At 35.8% G+C, this 18,577-nt stretch overlaps 1 protein-coding gene across 1 annotated transcript; it reads right to left on the bottom strand.

The window, feature by feature from the left end:
- Nucleotides 1-294: 294 nt before the first annotated feature.
- On the bottom strand, nucleotides 295-9,701 carry LOC109259058 (NKG2-A/NKG2-B type II integral membrane protein-like). Its single transcript, XM_053895456.1, has 6 exons — nucleotides 9,501-9,701; nucleotides 9,097-9,228; nucleotides 8,591-8,644; nucleotides 7,956-8,080; nucleotides 671-774; nucleotides 295-415 (listed from the first exon to the last, which is right to left on the bottom strand). The coding sequence occupies exons 1-6, from the start codon at nucleotides 9,685-9,687 to the stop codon at nucleotides 295-297; spliced, it is 723 nt and encodes a 240-aa protein (XP_053751431.1). The 5' UTR covers nucleotides 9,688-9,701.
- Nucleotides 9,702-18,577: the final 8,876 nt, after the last annotated feature.

Here is an 18,577-nt window from a genome sequence, read left to right as displayed (position 1 = left end):
TACTCTTTGGACTTTGGGTGATATATGCGTTGATGTGGATTCATCCTTGGTAAGAAATGAAACATTCTAGTCAGTGATGTTGATAATGGGAGAGGCCATGCACATGTGCAGACAGGGACAATACAGGAAACCTCAGGAGCTTCTTACTTTTGTTGGGAACCTAAAATTACAGTAAAAAATGTAATAATATTTTTATCTTAAAAATATGCAGAATAAATAATCATAGCGGTTTTGAAATAATGAGAGACGTATTCTTTATAAATGGTGAAATAACATTATACCAAAATGAGGTAACTAAAATGCCTGGTGCTTACAAACATATGGTCTTCTTACTGAGCAGGGTGCAAAATAAGGTTTTTTCGCACGAAAATTGAAATATGGACAATTCTTGTGACTCTCTGAAGATACTGACAACCTGAAATATAGGGAATTATACCTCATTAATCTTACCGTAAGATTACTTACGTCTCTTACTATGTACCATAGTATTTTGATGAATAAACCATCTATTTTGACTCATACTTACATATCTCAATCTCAAGATTTCCCATACCGTTTTTCTCTGGAAAAACTTCAACTACTATGTTTATCTGATTGTTCACATATTGCTGTTTTGTTTCTAAGAACAATTCTTGTGAGACATAAAATAAAAAGTTGTCAGGAAACTTACACTTCGGAAGAAAACGTTAAGGCTTTTGGCTGCACAGATGAACTATTATGGCTTCTATCGGAGCCTCTAATCCATGTAGTATCAGAGAGTAAATTCAACAAAAACTATGAGAAAACAAATTTTATTGCAAGTCAAATACAAGCTCTTACACTCATTTGAATTCTGTAGTAACAAATAGGAGTTCTTTCCTTCTAACTTTATAGAAACTTTCAAATTATAATATAATGTTACACACTGGACACATAAGTATAAAGTTATCTTAGTAGGACTAAGTGAAAATGACAAACTGACTGCAAAAACAATTTCAGAGTTTAGAAAATGGATCAAAGCTTAATAACTTATGAAATATGTACCGTGGAAATTCAAGTCAGAAACACATGTGTAATCTTCTCGCCTAGGATGTTCCAGTGCCTCCCCACCTGCCCACCCCTGGCTCAGTGATCCAGAAGATTGTAGCTTTTACATTTGGGAGAAGCTGCAAAGAGCAACGGTGTTGGTGCTACAGGGCGAGACCTGATCAGCACTGGGGATGGGGACGGGTACCCACTGATGTTTCAGCTCCAAGTGCTGATATCGCTCGGTAATGATGAAGAAAACCCATACTTGTGCTGGTCAGAGGTTGTGGTGTTTGTGTCAAGCACTGTGACCCCCATAAATATAATGGAAACATACTGGATATGAGAATATAACGGAAGAGTTGATATTAGCTCTCCAACACTCTTAGCTTATGGAAAAAATATACACACATGGAGAGGAAACCAAGAGGAAGCCAGGAGAAAGTAAGAATACAGGAGACTTGAGAACTCTTAGCAACATTATGAACAGTCCCTCTCACAATCACAGACACAGGCACAGATGTCACACTGCAGAAGGTGAGTCCATACTGACTTGCAGTATTTGAACATATTGTTTCTAAAAAAAATAGTAACTAACATCAAAGGTAAAAGTCACAAGGTCATAAAAATAAGCAATAAGAATTTGGAAACAATTGAACAAAACTATCAGCAGACAGATTTAGTGGAGAAGATTCTGCCATAAATGTTTAGCAAAAAGAATAGTAAATCTAGGAAAAATGACGAACAATGCATGTTTCTGAATTATATTTTTAAAAAGTGTCTACCTAAAAAGTAAAAAAATATGAAGAGAAATTTAAAAATGTCTTCCGATGAAAGGAAAGCATAGGTCAATAGAAACGTGTGCAGGGATAACTTGCACACATTAGAACAAAAGTATTTAGAAGTTATATTTATAAATATATGAAAACTATAAAGAAAACTTAGTTGAAATAATTGCATGAACATGTGATGGCAGCAATTTAGCAAGTAGGAAATATCAATAGAGAAATAAAACTATATGAAGAAACCATAGAGAATCTCAGTGCATAAATCCATACCGGAAATGTAAAATCCAATCAAGTAGAAAAAAACTGATGAATTTGAAGGAGTAACAAATTTATTTACACCTTAGGATGAGGGAGAAGAAAGAGAACAATTTACAGAATTCAGAGACTTTCAAAAGAGTATCAGGAAAGCCAGCTTAGTTCTAAGTAGAATATGAGAAGAACAACAGAGGCAGAAAAAAAAAAAAAAAACAGGACAACAATCTTAAGGCACAACGAAGGAACAGCTTACTAATATCATTTAAAATATTTATAGACACCAGAGACTTAGCAAACTGCTAACAGAATGAGCACGTACAAATCCACGTCTCATGACATCATAATGAAATGACTAAAGAACACTGGCAAATACAGACAAAGAAATACTCTTGAGGGAACAGAGTGGATTGTGAAGTGACTTAAGTCAGTGTGAAAATCAGGGATAGGTGACACGTCTTCCACCTCCATCAGCCTTATGCCACATTATCTAGACAGAATCCATCCCTGCCCTGCACACTAATTCTGAATGGAATGGGATATAAGCAGCAAGATGAAGGAACAGAAAGACAAAGACTCTAAATCCCCCATGGAAACAATACCTTAAAAATATCCAGACACAAACCGAGGTATAATCGGTCTAACCAGCTTTGATAAAGGTGCCAGGACCATTCAATAGGGAAAGACAGCATCTTTCACAAAGGGTGTTGGGAAACTGACTTCCCTCCCACATGCAGAAGATTGAAGCTGGATGTTTCCATTTACACCGTATACTAAAATTAACTCAAACTAGACGAAAGACATAAATGTAAAGTGTAGAAGTTCCTCAAAGGAAAATTGGGGGCAAAATAAACAACACTGCATTTGGCAATGATTTCTTGGCTCTGCCACCAAAACCAGACCACAAAGGAAAAGTCCATTGTAGACAAGTGTGTGATATCAACCTAAACATTTCTGTGCAACACAGGGCATGATCAACGATGAAAAGACAGAGTGGAAAAAACACTTGCAAATCATACATCAAACAGGGAATCACATCTAAAATATAAAATTAATCTACAAGTTGGTACCAACAACAACAAACACCAAAACAAAATTAAAAAATAGGGCAAAGAAATTAAAAAGGCATATTTCCAAAGACAATATAGTGAAAAATCATATGGAAAGATGCCAATGATCAGAGAAATGCAAATCAAAATCATGATGAGTTATCATCTCATACTCATTAGGATGGATGGTGTAAAAAAAAAAAAAAAAGCTCAGGTGCCTGGGTGGCTTAGTTGGTTAAGTTTCCAACTCTTGGTTTCGACTCAGGTCATGATCGCACATTTGTGGGTTTGAGCCCCGCATCAGGCTCTGTGTTGACAACGCAGAGCCAGCTTCAGATGCTGTCCCTTTCCCTCCCTCTCCACCTCCCCTGCTTGCTCTCTCTCTTTCTCTCTCTCTCAAAACAAATAAATAACATTTTTTAAAAAAGGGTCAGTGAGGAGGTCGACCAGGAGGAGACTACACACTGTTGTTGGGCATGTAAATCGGTCACCGTTATGAAGAAGAGAATGGAGCTTCTTCAAGAAATTGAAAATACAATTACCACATGAATCAGCAATCCCACATGTAGGAAACTATCTAAAAGAATTGAAAGTAAGATCCCAAAGATATATATACGCCCATGTTCACTGCAGCATTATTCATTAGAGCCATAGGGCAGAAGCCACCCAAATGTCCACTGATGGATGAATGGAGAAAGAAAGTGTGGTATACACATAACACTGTAATATTATTCAGTTGTAAATGGAAGGAAATCTATCACCTGCTACAACATGCATGAAATTCCAGGACATTATGCTAAGTGAAATAAGCCAGCCATACATATGAAAAAAACAAACAAACAAACAAACCTGTTTGATTCCACTTATAGAAAGTATCCAAAGTAGTAAAAGTGATAGAAACAAGTAGAATAGTGGTTGCTCAGGTTGAGGGGAAAGCATTGAAGAAGAATTATTGTGCAGTGAGTTGAGTTCCAGTTTTACAAGGGGAGAGCTCTAGATATCCTTTGCAACAATGTGATAGTTAGCACTCCTAACTTAAACTGGGCGCTTCAACTGGTTACGATGGATGATCTAGTTAAATGCAATGTAAGATGTGCGAGAGTATAGGATTCCTCCTATATGACACTCTGGAAAAAGCAAAATTATGGAGACAGTAAGGTGATCAGTGGTTGACAGGGTTTAGGGGGAAGGAAGGATGGATAGGGGGAGCACAGAGGATTTTGAAGGATGGGAAACTATTCTGTAGAACTCCATAATGTTTGATACATGTCACTATCTACTTTTCCAAACGCATAAAATGCCCAACCTCAAGAGTAAGCTTTGAAGTAAACTATGGTCTTTGGCTGAAAAAGATGTGTCAATACAGGTGTATCAGTTGTAGCAAGTGAACCACTCCACTGAGGGCTTTTGAAATTGAGAGAGTCCATGAACTGCTCCTGCATTGACACATAGACAGGAGGGGAATACAGCATATACCGATGCTATGTCTGAGTTTTGCTATGAACCTAAAACTGCTCTAAGACACTAGGCTATTTTTTTTAACATGGGTAATGTGTTAAATTCTATGTTATGGGGTCATGGTATTTTCTGCAACAGCTTAAAAAATAAAATCAAAGTCAAACCCACAAAAAGAGGTGATCTTGACAAGGGCAGGAGAAAAGCAACTCATATATTTAGGTAAATAACAATATGATTAAAAGATGAGCTCTCACCGGAAAAATAGTGAAAAAAAAAAAAAAAAGAAAGAAACCCACTACCAGTGCGCGCTCACACACACACACACACACACACACACACACACACACACACAAAACAAATAAACAAACAACCAAAACAAAGCAAAAATACCTGTCAAACAGGAATTATACATTCAGAAAATAGTTTTTTACAAAACAAGATGCATAAAGACCCCACATCAGGCACAAAAACAAACAGAATTTATTCTTACTACACCTGCCTTTCAACAATGTTCTTCAAACTACAATTAAAATGACACTAGATGGTAATGCATATCCGTAAGTAGCATTAGAGATCACCAGAAATGATAAATAGGTCAGTAAATGTTTAGATCTGCGTGTGTATTTTCCTCTCTGAATTTCTTGAAAAGATAAGATAATTTGCAGCCATAATTATAACACTGTATGGTGGGATCTATACTATAAACCTTATGGTTTTTAGCATTTGTTAATGTGTGTGGTACAAAGTCTCCACGAATGCTTCCCTTCAGGTTTCCAATGTGAAAGCACGAAAGCAGAGAAGGTAAAGAGATGCATAGTTTGTGTTCAGAAACCAGTACGAGCTGGCTTCAGTACAGCACTGTTAGAAGTACAGATTTCCACTCTCTCTGACAGTAGGTTGTTCCTATGAAAACTTTCCTACGCTGAAATAGTGTAAATTGAGGAGGCAAATAGCATTAATTTACATAAAAAAATTGCTGAGCATCCTTGTTCCAAAAATTCACCACCACCCTCAAAACACAAAACACAAAAAATAACGTCCCTTAGGCTTTTCTGATACCTCAAGACAAGCCTTGTGAAAATGAGGTACAGAAAATAAATTGAGATGAAGCACAGACACTCAAAAATACAGTTCAAACCTACGCCTGATACTGATATACAGAGTGGATTGTTTTTTGAGAAATGAACTTGACAGGAACAGTCTTGCTCCTCAGGCTGTGAGCTGCTTCTCTAACAGTAAAACTAGCCCTGAACACAATGAAAGGATTGCTATGGAGAATACATGGAAAAGAAGGCATTTTGGATCATAAGGAAGGAAGAGAGGACAAACGTAAGAACAAAATTCTTACCAGGTCTAATGGACTTTCCTTCACCTCCTGTGTTTTCGAAATTGTTTGATATTTGAAGCAAAAGTATCAGTTGAAGCAAAGTTATAACATGCATGTGATTCTCCATGTAAGCAGAGAAATATTTAGGACACTTACAGTATAAATGGGACACGGTAATGGACCATAAAGGCAAGTAAGTCTCTACATTTTACTCGAACCACTGTGGGTTGTGATAGACTGTGTAGACTGTGATCTATGAATATCCAATCATCTATATAAAGATATATAATATCTATATTACTTATATCAAGGAGATTAGAGCACATGTGTACATATATATAACTTTATGTATATAAAGTTACAGATGAAGAAAAGACCTACTTTGCTATAAACGATGCTCCGTCAATGAGGTAATGATGTAGAAATATACAACTTTCACTCTTATCTCACAGCCTCAGACATAGAGCATCACAAAAAATAAATTCTAATTGGATCATAAATCATAATGGAAAGTTAAAATATAAAGAAATAAAGAAAAAGGTAAATGCAGGAAAATAATATAGGAAATTCTATTCATGAACTTTGGCTAACTTCTGAAATAGGTCCAATAATACTCATTGTAATGTACAAAACACTAAGTAGGACCATGGTAACATTAAAATTCTTATCATTAAAAGACTCCAATAGGAGAGTAAAAATGCAGATGCAGGTATTTGCATCTTAAAAGCTCAAAAAAGAACTCAGGTCTAAAATATGACAAAGACTTCTGAGAAGTGAAAAGAAGACACCGTCCTGGAGAAATGGGCCAGAGACACACCCCAGCACTTCTCATTCTCACAAAAGAGAATAGCCTTGAGATTTGCAACCCAGGAAAATGGTGCTGTTTCTGACCATCAGAGCCTTTAATTAATTTTCCTGAGACTGCTGAGTTTTGGATCAAAGGCCTATTTGGTACAATGTATTTTACACAATAAAATAGAAAAATGTAGGGGTAATTTAGTATAGTGAAATATACACATATCTATGACTGTGCAATTTCATACTAATGCTTACAGAGAAATGTAGCATAATTATACATGAATACAATTATGTTACATTTATACATTATTATTTTATTATGAAAACCATACATTTATTTTAGATAAATATATTATATAATATGTCGCTATGTGCAATAAATGATTATCAATATGATATGTGGAGGAAGACATAGAAAAGACTTTCCGTAACATAATTATTCATAATAACACTTACAAAAAAGGAACTAAATTTCTGAGAATGGTTTTTAAAATGTCATATTCATATGAGAGCAGTGAATATTCACAAACTGTAGACAAGTGTGTTAATATAGATGGATTACAAGTAGCACCTGGGAGAGAAGGGAGACACACAAAAAAATGTACCCTGAATGATTCCATTGATATACAGCCCCAAAATAAGCAAAGATATTTCATAAAAGGAAAATGGGCAGGCCTGATAAAGGCTCTAACCTTCAGTCTCATGATGTAATTTAGAATTGTGTGATTCTAACTACATTGTAATCAATGTGCACAATCATATGCCTAGTTTCCTTGATGTGTTGTAAAATTAAATAGTAAAGTTAATTTCAGACAAAAGAGCATTTCTAGAAGCACAGGTTCCTATGAAAAGCAAGAACTGGAAATTATCAAATGTACATTCAAGGTATAAAAATATAAATAACGTGTCATAGAGTCAAACCATGGAATATTTAAGACTTTTAAAGAAATAAACTACAAATACACATAAAACTATGGGTGAATTCTACAAGCATAATATTAATTGCAAGCTTTTCCTTTTTAATTTTTTTAACATTTATTTTTTTTTGGGACACAGAGAGAGAGCACGAGCAGGGAGAATTAGAGAGAGAGGGAGACACAGAACCTGAAGCAGACTCCAGGCTCTGAGCTATCAGCCCAGAGCCCCATGTGGGGCTCAAACACAGGAACCTTGAGATCATGACCTGAGCCGAAGTCGGAGGCTTAATCCACTGAGCCACTCAGGAGCCCCATTTAATGACAAGCTTTTAATAGAATCAGGAAACATTTGAAAACTTACCTTGTCCTCTTCATCATCATAGTAGGGCAGGTTAGATTTCTTAGAAGTACAGGACATCAAACTCTCCTTCCATGATTTTCTCTCAGTGCTAATGTAATAGCAATTGTTGGAATACGTAAACCACTCTTTCAGACAATGACAACAGAGACATGCTGGAGAGAGATAATACGAGATATTATCCAAAAAGCTTTGAATATTACAAAATGAAAATTTACATACTGTATATGGATACACATATGTGTACCTACCATATTCATATACCCTCACAAGCTGATAAAGTTAAAACAAAACACACACACACTCAGAGAAGAGTTAGCCTTTCATTGCCTAATTTATGTGTCCAAATAAAGCGACCACAAAAATGTCCACATCTACATGTCCCGAGAGTCAGTGAAGAAAACCATCTTTATGAAATGATTTACCTTTTATCATGTTATAGAAGGAGGAAATGTGAGGCAATTTTAACAGCATGTACGATGATTTTGAATGAGTATTTCCCCATCAGTTCTGAAAGATCATTAAGCGATTTTTGAATTCACTTGTTCCAAAAGAATCTGTTATCATCTTTGCCTACTTGGAGATAGAGCTAAAATAGACAGTAGACTAATAACAGATGTTTGCAAGTGATGTTGTACCTTTCTGGATCTTTGTTTCCAGGGACGTTTTGTTCTGCTCTGGTCCTTCAGTAGCTAGAACATTAAAGCAATTCTCAAAAAACATAATATTAAACGAAATGAATCATAATAAGTTGAGTTTCTTAGCTTAAAATTGGGTGTGCTATTTTACCAGAAAAATTTAATACAGCAAGGAACATGAGAGAGAAAATAGTTCAAAAGTAAAAAACCAAACCTCACCATCTCTTATAATATTTGGATTAAGCAATCTCAAGAATTAATGTGTATTTCACCATAAAGTCTCTTCTATGACTTGCCTTTGAGTTATTAAATCCAAATATATGTTTAATTCTCCCTAAATTTATTTTCTTATGTCTACTTTAGATAAACTCTAAATAATCATTGCACATTTAGAGCACACATGCATTAAAATGAGACAATAAATTCAAAGTGTTACACACTATGTTGAGGAACTAATGATCAGTAAGGTGAAAAATTCCCTTTTAGTCATTCAAACACGTACTTACAGGGAATAACAGCTATTGTTACCACAGTGGACATCAAGACGAGGCCGAGGATTCCCAAGATACCGGCAATGAGCTTCTCTGGACATGATGGTGAGTAGTAGGAAGAGAAATGCAAACGCTGAGAAGGGATGCCTGGAAACAGTCATTTAGGAGATATACAAGCTAGAGAACCGACAATGAACAGGGAATCACATACAATAACCTGCACCTCAAACCCATCACTATCATTGGAATCTTCTCTCAGAATATACCAATGCATTCAATTACAATACCATATTCCAACCTCCAGCTCTGGTCCTCACAAATGAAAACTATGTGAGATCACTTCCTACTCTTTCCCTACACCCCTACACCCCAACTTCAAATCCTAAAACAGACATACCTGCTTGTATTAAATGTTTTACCTTTGCAGGGAGAGCTCTTGCCATTCCCATGAAGGTCCTGAGAAGCATTTTGAAGATTTAATTCTGCATAGGCTATCTCCTCCTCAGTTACTGAAATGGAACTTTTCGTGCCCTTAGGTTGCACTTGCTGTCTTTGTGAGCCCTTAGCATGATGGAGTTCCGCATAAGTCACGCCTTGGTTGTCCATGTCTGCAGCTGAGTAGTGTCAGCTACAATGTGGATGAAACTGCCCTGAAGGTCTTGATCAAGAGTGTGTGTCATGTGCTGACGACATTGCTAGTCCAGTGACACCGGGTGGGGTGCAGGGTGAGGGATGCTCCTCATTTGCAGTTGAACAATATAAATCTGGTACTAACTTGTGTAGAGATTGCAATAAGTGTTTCATGATAGAATAAATGTTTTTTATTTACAATAATAGCATAATAATGCTGATTGGAAAACATGTAAAGCACTAAATTAGTGAAGAAGAAAGGAATTCATGAATAATAGTGTCCTCATTAAAGTAAGGTCAAATTCCACAGACATATTTCAACACTTTTAGAATAACCAGAGTAATTAAAATACTGTATTAGGAAAAAAGTGTTGTATCAATTTTGACAATGTTAAACCCATTACTGTTAAAAATTAAGTCCCCTAAGATGGGAGAATATAATTTTTAGCACATATAGGAATTTCCTGTTGCAAATGACTTTTATTTGTGGTTTGAAATTGTGTTTCTAAAAAGTAATGCAGTGATATCAAAGTGATATTTTACTTTGAACATCTGGGGAGTTCTGAGAATTGTTAAATTTAAGAAGAAATGTTTCATAAGTTGCAAAATGTTACATGACACACTAAAATTGCCCAGAGCAGGAACAATAGCGAAAACAAAAAGAAACAAAGCATTTTTTACAAGAGGACTTAACAACAGAGTGACAACTGATTTAATGGCAAAGATATGAAACCATAAAATGATAAATAATAGAGTAGATCATTTATGGAAGAACACAGTTGTTACAAACTTCTAGAAAGATCTATGATTTCAAAGGCATTAGGGTAACTCTAGTTGTATAGTTATACTAAAACTCACATAAATGTAATTTCAGACTTCAGTCAAGGAGCTATGCAGTCAGTGATCTCTGGAATCATTCCTGTCTCTCCAAGTACAAAGTATCACCTTCAGAAATTATTTCGTTGGGCACCTGGGTGGCTCAGTCAGTTGAGCGGTTGGTCGAGCGACCAACTTTTGCTCAGGTCATGATCTCATGGTTCGTGGATTCGAACCCCACGCGGGGCTTGTGCTGACAGCTCATAGTCTGGAGCATGCTTCAGATTCTGTGTCTCCTGCTCTCTGTCCCTCTCCTGCTCCTTCTGTGTCTCTCTCTGTCTCTCAAAAATAAATAAACATGAAAAATTAAAAAAAAAATTAAAATTAAAAAGATTTATTTTATGTCTAGCTATCTGGTTTAGTAATCTAAAATAGGAATTAAAAGACGTACACTATAACGCATATAAAGCACTTAAACTCAATCTGAGTGGTCTAAATTCTCAATAATGTGTTAGTGATTTTAATTATTTTTATTAAAAAATTGTTTTGTTTCCTTTTGAGAGAGAGAGACAGAGAGTAAGACAGACCGTGAGTGGGGAGGGTTAGATAGAGTAAGACACACAATCTGAAGCAGGCTCCAGGCTCCGTGCTGTCAGCACAGCATCTGATGTAGGGCTCGAACTCACAGTGAGATCATGACCCCCGCCGAATTTGGACGCCCAACCGACTGAGCCACTCAGGAGACCCAATTTTAATTATTTGTAACACAGTACCCATTTATCATTACTGATTCATATCATTTAGACCATGTAACAATTCATTGCATAAGAGCGTCTTTCAGTATTGAATATCTTTCTTGGCCAAGTTTTGTTCAGTTTTATAAAAAGTCTTTGGATTGTTTATAGTTAAGTTTAAATTAGCATTTTTACACAAGGTACCTCATCTTGTGTTTTATGAATAATCAAACTGCTTTCATTTATTGAAATAAATGTATGAGGAATACCATTTGACCTTTATGGTATAATGGATTCATTTTAGGGATTTATTTTTAAAGACTGGACCAATGTCGAATATATATAATATATTCTTGATGACAACTGATGACAAATTCAAATCATGTGTTCTTTGTCCTGATGCTTCTGTGATCTCACCTTAAATTATATTGATTTGCAAACCTATGCATAGGTATACGCATGTGTTGTTAATGACTTCTCCACAGGCAAGAATTTGAATATTGTAAGATCTCTAATGTATCTCATAGTCATTCTTGTTTGTTACCCTGAATTGTTGGAATGCAGATACCAATGTTCTCTGTGATTTCATTGTATATTAGCTGTGCCTCAGGTGCATCCCACCAGCATTTATAATCTCCCACTCACTGGGGTGACTACTAGAAAGGCAGGACCGTGGTGACACATACCTTCTGTTGGCCAGACAGTCATGCATCGTCCAGAGGGAACCAGGTTCCTCTCGTGACCAGACAGTGTCTGTGGTCTTCACAGCCTGCCGGCCCTGTGAGAGCTGAGAGTGAAGCAATAGTGGAAAAAGTAGATTTCTCATCAGTGTGTCACTTCAAATTTAAACAGGAAATTCTTACCCTTGGGCAATTTGAAGACACTTTATCTCCTCACACACCTCTAGAATGTAGAGGCTTTGAGCTTGCAGTGTGGCATTTAGTTTGTGCCTCAGCAAATGCCTCTGACAAATTTTATGTTCCACAAGATGCTGGGGTCAGAGACTTAACCACCCAGGCTGTTCACTTACTTCCATCTGAATGACAAACACTGAGGACTTAGGCCTTGTGTAAAATATCTTAGAGGTTTATGTTTTACTTTTAGGCAAATTTGCTACATCTACATATTATGTATTTCTTTTTCTTTTTTTTTTTTAATTTTTTTTTAACGAGCCACTCTGGGGCCTTGTATTTCTTTTTTTTATGCCCTTGATATGTCATTTCTATTTCACTGAAAATATTCTAAAATCAGCAACCCGTCGACGGGTGTTTAATTATATTTGACACTAAGAGTGAAAAATGACTACGTTTTCAATTTTTGTGTAACTGCCATAAAAACATCAATTTCTGAATGGATCTTCTCAAATTTTACCTTCATTTTTAACATACCTACATTCCATTTGTATTATTTGTAAATAGGTGATTAAAGTTTCTGCTGGAAAAAATAAATGCCTGAGGGAAGGATAAAACATTGAATAATACTGAGCCATAGCACCATTCCAGAGATTTGAATGTTAAATAGTTATTCATGCTATTTACTTATTCACTCTCCAATGGAAACTACGTGTCTGTGTTTAAATAGGAATATTTGCTATAAACAAACAAACAAACAAAAAACCTAAGTCTAGCTGTATAGGGGGAAATTAATGAATGTTTAACAATTTCACTTAACTCGAAATATTGGTGTAGGGCAGAGAACGTACTTTTAAAAGACAATTAAATAACATGAACATCCAAGCAATAAAACTTTACCTCTAATTATATCTAAATTACCCACTTTGCATCAATGGAATTCACATCCTTTGTTTTCATTGTTGGATTTGATTTGCTAATAATTTTGGACATATCCATGTGTATGTTTCCTTTGGTGTGTAGTTCTGTTTTTTTGTGTGTTTGGCAAAATGGGTTGACAATACTATTTTCATTTTCATGTATTTATTTTTCCAGATGTATAGTTGACATGTGATATTACATTAAGTTCAGGTGTAGACATAATGATTCATCATTTATACACGTTATGCTATGATCATCATGATAACTCATCGTGATCACCCATCACCATACAAAATTCATACAATGGTATGGACTCTATTCCTCCTGCTGTAATTTACATCTCTTTGAATTATTTATTTTACAACTGAAAGTTTATACCAGTTACTTTCTTTCATTTCTTTCAGCCATCCTTCGTCCCCACTCCCCTACAGAAAGCACAGCGTTGGTCTCTCTGTATATGAGTCTATTGTTTTGTTTTTTATTTGTTGGTTTGTTTTTGTGTCGGCATCATTAGGTAAATCATATGGTATTTGCCTTTCTCTGTCTGACTCATTTCATTTAGCATAAAATCCTCTAGATCCATCAACTGTGTCAAAAATGAGGAAAATGTTTTGAGAAACCTCCATCCTGTTGCCCATTGTGATGACACCAATTTAAATTGTCACCAATGTGCATAAGATTTCCTTTTCTCCACATGCACACCAATATTTGTTATTTCATGTTTTTTGGATTCAGACATGTGGCAGGTGCTATCTCATTGTGGTTTTGATTTATGTTTTCCTGATGATTAGTGATACTGAGCATCTTTTCACATGTCTGTTGGCGATCTGCATATCTTCTTTCAGGAAATACCTATTCAGGTCCTAGGTCCATTTTTTAATCATGTGTTTGCATTCCTTTTGCGTTAAGATGTAGGAATTATTCATATATTTTGGATATTAACCCCTTGTCGCATATATCATCTCCCATCTGGTAGGTAGCCTTTTTGTTTTGTTGACGGTTTCCTTGGCTGGGGAAATGCCTTGTGATTTGTCATATTGTTTATTTTTCATTTTGCTGCCATTCTCTATGAAAACTGATCCAAAAGAATACCGATGAGAACGATCTCCATGAGTTTATTGCCTATGCTTTCCTTAGGAGATATTGTTTCTGGCCTTACCCTTACCTCTTTAATTCATTTTAGGTTTCTTTTCGGTTTGGTATTAACAAGTAGTCCAGTTTGATTCTTTAACACATAGTTTTCCAGTTTTATAAACACCATTTACTGAAGACTCTCTCTTCCCTTGTGTCCCTTCTTGCCTTCTTGTCACATAGCAATTGACCATAGGGCACAGATTAATTTCTGGGCTCTCTATGCCTTTCCTTTGATCTGTATGTCTACTGTTTTCCCATACTGCTTGGATTGCTAGAGCTTTGTAGGAGTTTGAAATGTAAGAGCATGTTTCTTCCAGTTTTGTTCCTCTTTCTAATGATTGCTTTGGGTATTCAGAGTTTCTTGTAGTTCCATACAAAGTTTCAGGTAATTTATTCTAGTTCTGTGAAAATGCTATTGGTATTTTCATAATGATTACATTGAATCTATAGGTCATTTTGCATCATTGGGATATTTTCACAATATTATATTTTCCATTCCATAAGCACAGTATATATCTTCTTATTTATTTATTTGTGTCATCCTCAAATTTCTTCTAACAATAGCTTAATTTTCAACATGTAAGAATTTCACCTCCTTGATTGAAATATTCTTTGGTAATTGATTCTTATAAATGTAATTATAAATGCGATTGTTTCAATTTCTCTTTCTCACAGATTATTACTACTGTATAACATCCAAAAGATTTCTATATATTAATTTTGTTTCCTGCAACTTGACTGATTCACCTATTATTTCTAATAGGTTACTTTGGTGTAGTGTCCCATTTTTTTTTCTAGAAAATTAAGTCATCTGCCAATAGTGACTGCTTTGCATTTTCTTTATTAGCATGGATGTCTTTTACTGATTTTTCTTTCCAGATTTCTGTGTCTAGGACCTCCAGGACTGTGTTGAATAAATGGTAAGTGTGGACTTCCTGGTCTTGATCCTGATCTGAAAGGAAAAGCTTTTGGCTCCTCACTGTTGAGAATGATGTTAGTTGCGGGCTTGTAACATATGAACTTTATTATATGGAGGGAAATTCCTTCTCTGCACACTCTGGGAAGTTTTTTCTATAAATGGATATTTAATTCTGTCAAGTGCTTTCTCTGCATCTCTTGAGACGACCACATGATTTTGATGTTTCAGTCAATTAATGTTGTGTGTCAAGTTGATGGATTTGCAGGTCTTGAAGCATCCTTGCATAAGTGGAATAAACCCATGTAATCATGTAATCAATCAAACCCATTGAACCTTTTCTTGTATTGTGAAATTCAGTTTGCTAATATGTGAGTGAGGATTGTTGCATGTTGATTAGGGATATTGGCGTATACTGTGGGGTGTGTGTGTGTGTGTGTGTGTGTGTGTGTGTGTGTGGTGTGTTTGATATCCTTGTTTGGTTTTGATTTTGGGGTAACTCTGTCTATATGGGATGAATTTGGTAACTTTCCATTGTCTCTGCACTGAGTGTGGAACCTGCTTGAGATCCTCTTTCTCTCTCTCTCCTGTTCCTCTCCCTTTTCAAATGCTCTCTCTCTCTCCCCAAGATAAAAATAAATAATTAGATAATATAAAACTAATGTTTTCTTGTTGTTCTGCTTGCATGATTTCTACTACCTGTCTTCCAGCTAGTTGATCCTTCTGCATCACCTAATCTGTTATTGATTCATTCTAATGTCGTTTTAAATTTCCATCGTTGTACTCTTCAGGTCTGATTGTTTGTTTGTTTGTTTTTAATTTTCCATTTCTTTCTTGAAGTTCTCACTGTGTTCATCTACCCTTCTCTTGGGTTTGGTGAGCATGTTGATGACCATTACTTTGAACTGGTTATCAGGTAGATAGCTCCATGTTATGTCCATCTTTTTCTGAGATTTTATCTTTTCTTTCATTTGGAACATATTTCTCTATCTCCACATTTTGTTTGACTGCTTCTTTCTATATATAGGTAGGATTCATACAAAGCATTAATCAATGATGCCAAATAATGTAAAATTCACTATGTCTTCTAAAGTTGGAGGTAATTATATCTATTATTCCTGCATTTATTCACATTTATGTTTAAATTAAATAATTTATATTATCCTTTGTTACACAGAAAACATGGGTTCCCATTTTTGGCTTTTAACTTTAATGAAATCTATGCCTAGCAGTGTAAAAAACACCACACTCAAAATGACTCAAAATAATATGGGTACTTAGAATTTACTTTTTATGATATCAAGTATCTAACTATTTCTAATAATGGCAAACCAGGTGACTTAGGAATGACGGATGAATTAGAAATGAACAAAAAGTGAAAATATCTTTGGAATATGATGGCAAGGTGAATTAGTTTTCAAGGACTCTTTTTAAAATAACTTCATTTATTTTGAGAGTGAGAGAGGGAGAGAGAGAAAAGAGGGAGAGGCAGAGAGAGGGAGAGACAGAATCCCAAGCAGGCTCCATGCTGTCAGTGCAGAGCCTGATGTGAGGCTCAGTGTCGTGAAACAGGAGATAATGAACTGAGCAAAATCAGGAGTCAGACACTAAACCGACTCAGTCACCCAGGGGCCCCCATAGATTTATCTCCAACTTTACACCCATTAATTACCAGAAAACAAAATTTTAATATTAGTAAATTTGGGACAAGAGATTATGGATACACAGCTCCGTCCTCTCTGCATTCCGGGAGCCAAAATAACAAGCCCAATATGTATAACACCTATGCATATTCTGACAAGGTAGACACAGAGAAAATTACCAATTTGATCTTGATATCCCTGACTTCTGTGTGATTCTTTCTATTCTCAATTTATTCTTAATGATCATCTCCCTAATAATGTTCCATATTTATATATCTCCAGTGGTGTTGGTGGATCCCCTAACCCAAGCTCATAAATAATTTCCATGGCTTCTTATGGGTGTAAGTAATAATTTTTGCACTGTTTTATGTATGTATTAGAAATGTAAAAAATACTTTGGGAGAAAACTGGGAGGTGTTCTACATCAGAATGTATTCAGCAGCATCTCTTATATTTCTCCATTCTTTATGGTAACAGATGTATATGTGTGGATGGGATACTTCAACAATGGAAGGGAAAGGACATTTCAATCCCTTCTTCACCTTGGACCCTGTAAGATCCCCAAATCTACTAATCAAACAGGCTATCATGTCACAGCTTGAAAATCCCCTTCAAATTCTTCAGATCCAAAAGAGACAGTCTTTACATATGTCCAAATAACAGACTTTGTGAGGAGACTGGGGTTCTTGGCCAATAAGGGAAAGAACAGTAATTGCGACTTGATTTAAAAATATGAAACACATATATGGAAGAAATTACTCTAGTGTCCATACATGATGTGTCTTGAATTTCTAACCTTTTTGAATGCAGATTTCTTTGGTGTATATGGTCAAAATGGTTGTCAGATTACATTTCTGATATCCTGCTATTTCACTGGGTGGAAGGAAGAAGACAGAGCATCAGTTTTATTGGAAAATGGCCTTTACTGAATATTGGGAAAAGCAAAGTACAAAGAGATCAGACAGGAAGAACTTAATGTTCTTAGGCTTTATTTCAAGGATCAATAGGCATCATATTGTTTATTTTTATTTATTCCTACATAAGTTGTTACAATTAAGATCATCATATCACAGGTGATGGCACAAAAGCATCAAGCTCTTAAGCCAAAACGACTGAGATCTAGTGAACACTCATGGGCCAAGTGGAACTGTTCAAATACTCTTCAAGTAACTATGAATAAGATACTATTTCTTATATTCCCTCTTATATTTGAATTAGGGTAGAAATATCTCTGAATCATTATCAAATTACTCAAGTTTGTCTTGAATTCTGGCAACAGCTAAACATTTGACTGACACTGATTTCTGTACACTTTAATTTTTTGTTTCCTCTATTACTGAACATTTTTTTTTTTGCCTCAAAGTATTTTTTAGCACGGTTGTAAAGACTGACAGAGGTGTGTGCATAAAAACATTAAAAAAATAAATCTTTTCCAAAATATCTGAATCCTTATGAGGAAAACAACATGTAAGACACTGGTTATTATCCAATTAGAAACCAATGTCTACCTCGAAATGAGTGTAACCTTTGATAGTGTGGCACCCAGAGAGATTCAGAGAGTGCACTTTGGTTCCATTCTCGGAGGAAGTGGGCCGATCTGAATGGCTCTTACACAGAAACCCTGTGGTTGTTCTACGATAATCCTGGGGGTCCGTTCATTTAGTACTCTCAGCTCCAAATCCACCCTCTGTGCCCTGTTCTCAGATAACAGTGGAAGATCCTATCCATTTTCTCTCTTGTCATCTCACAGGAAGTTGACCCTTGTCAGTAAAAGACAATGGAGAGACAGTGCAGCTGAAAGGCTCTTCTTCCTGGCTTCATGGTGTTTTCTCTCCTTTGGCCCCCATGACT

This window comes from Panthera pardus, unplaced genomic scaffold, assembly GCF_024362965.1.
Source record: "Panthera pardus isolate Hobbes unplaced genomic scaffold, ASM2436296v1 HiC_scaffold_6, whole genome shotgun sequence".
Taxonomy (NCBI): Eukaryota; Metazoa; Chordata; class Mammalia; order Carnivora; family Felidae; genus Panthera; species Panthera pardus.
The sequence above is the reverse complement of the archived record's forward strand: the minus strand, read 5'-3'. Positions and strand labels throughout refer to the sequence as shown.

Bases quoted from the DNA above. Each gene is read 5' to 3' on its own strand.
- LOC109259058 (XM_053895456.1), bottom strand. From the start codon at position 9,687: ATGGACAACCAAGGCGTGACTTATGCGGAACTCCATCATGCTAAGGGC. The intron at 9,229-9,500 runs GTAAAACATTTA...GACTGTTTCCAG, and splicing joins CAAGAGCTCTCCCTGCAAAG to GCATCCCTTCTCAGCGTTTG. The intron at 8,645-9,096 runs GTAAGTACGTGT...TTAATGTTCTAG, and splicing joins AACAATAGCTGTTATTCCCT to CTACTGAAGGACCAGAGCAG.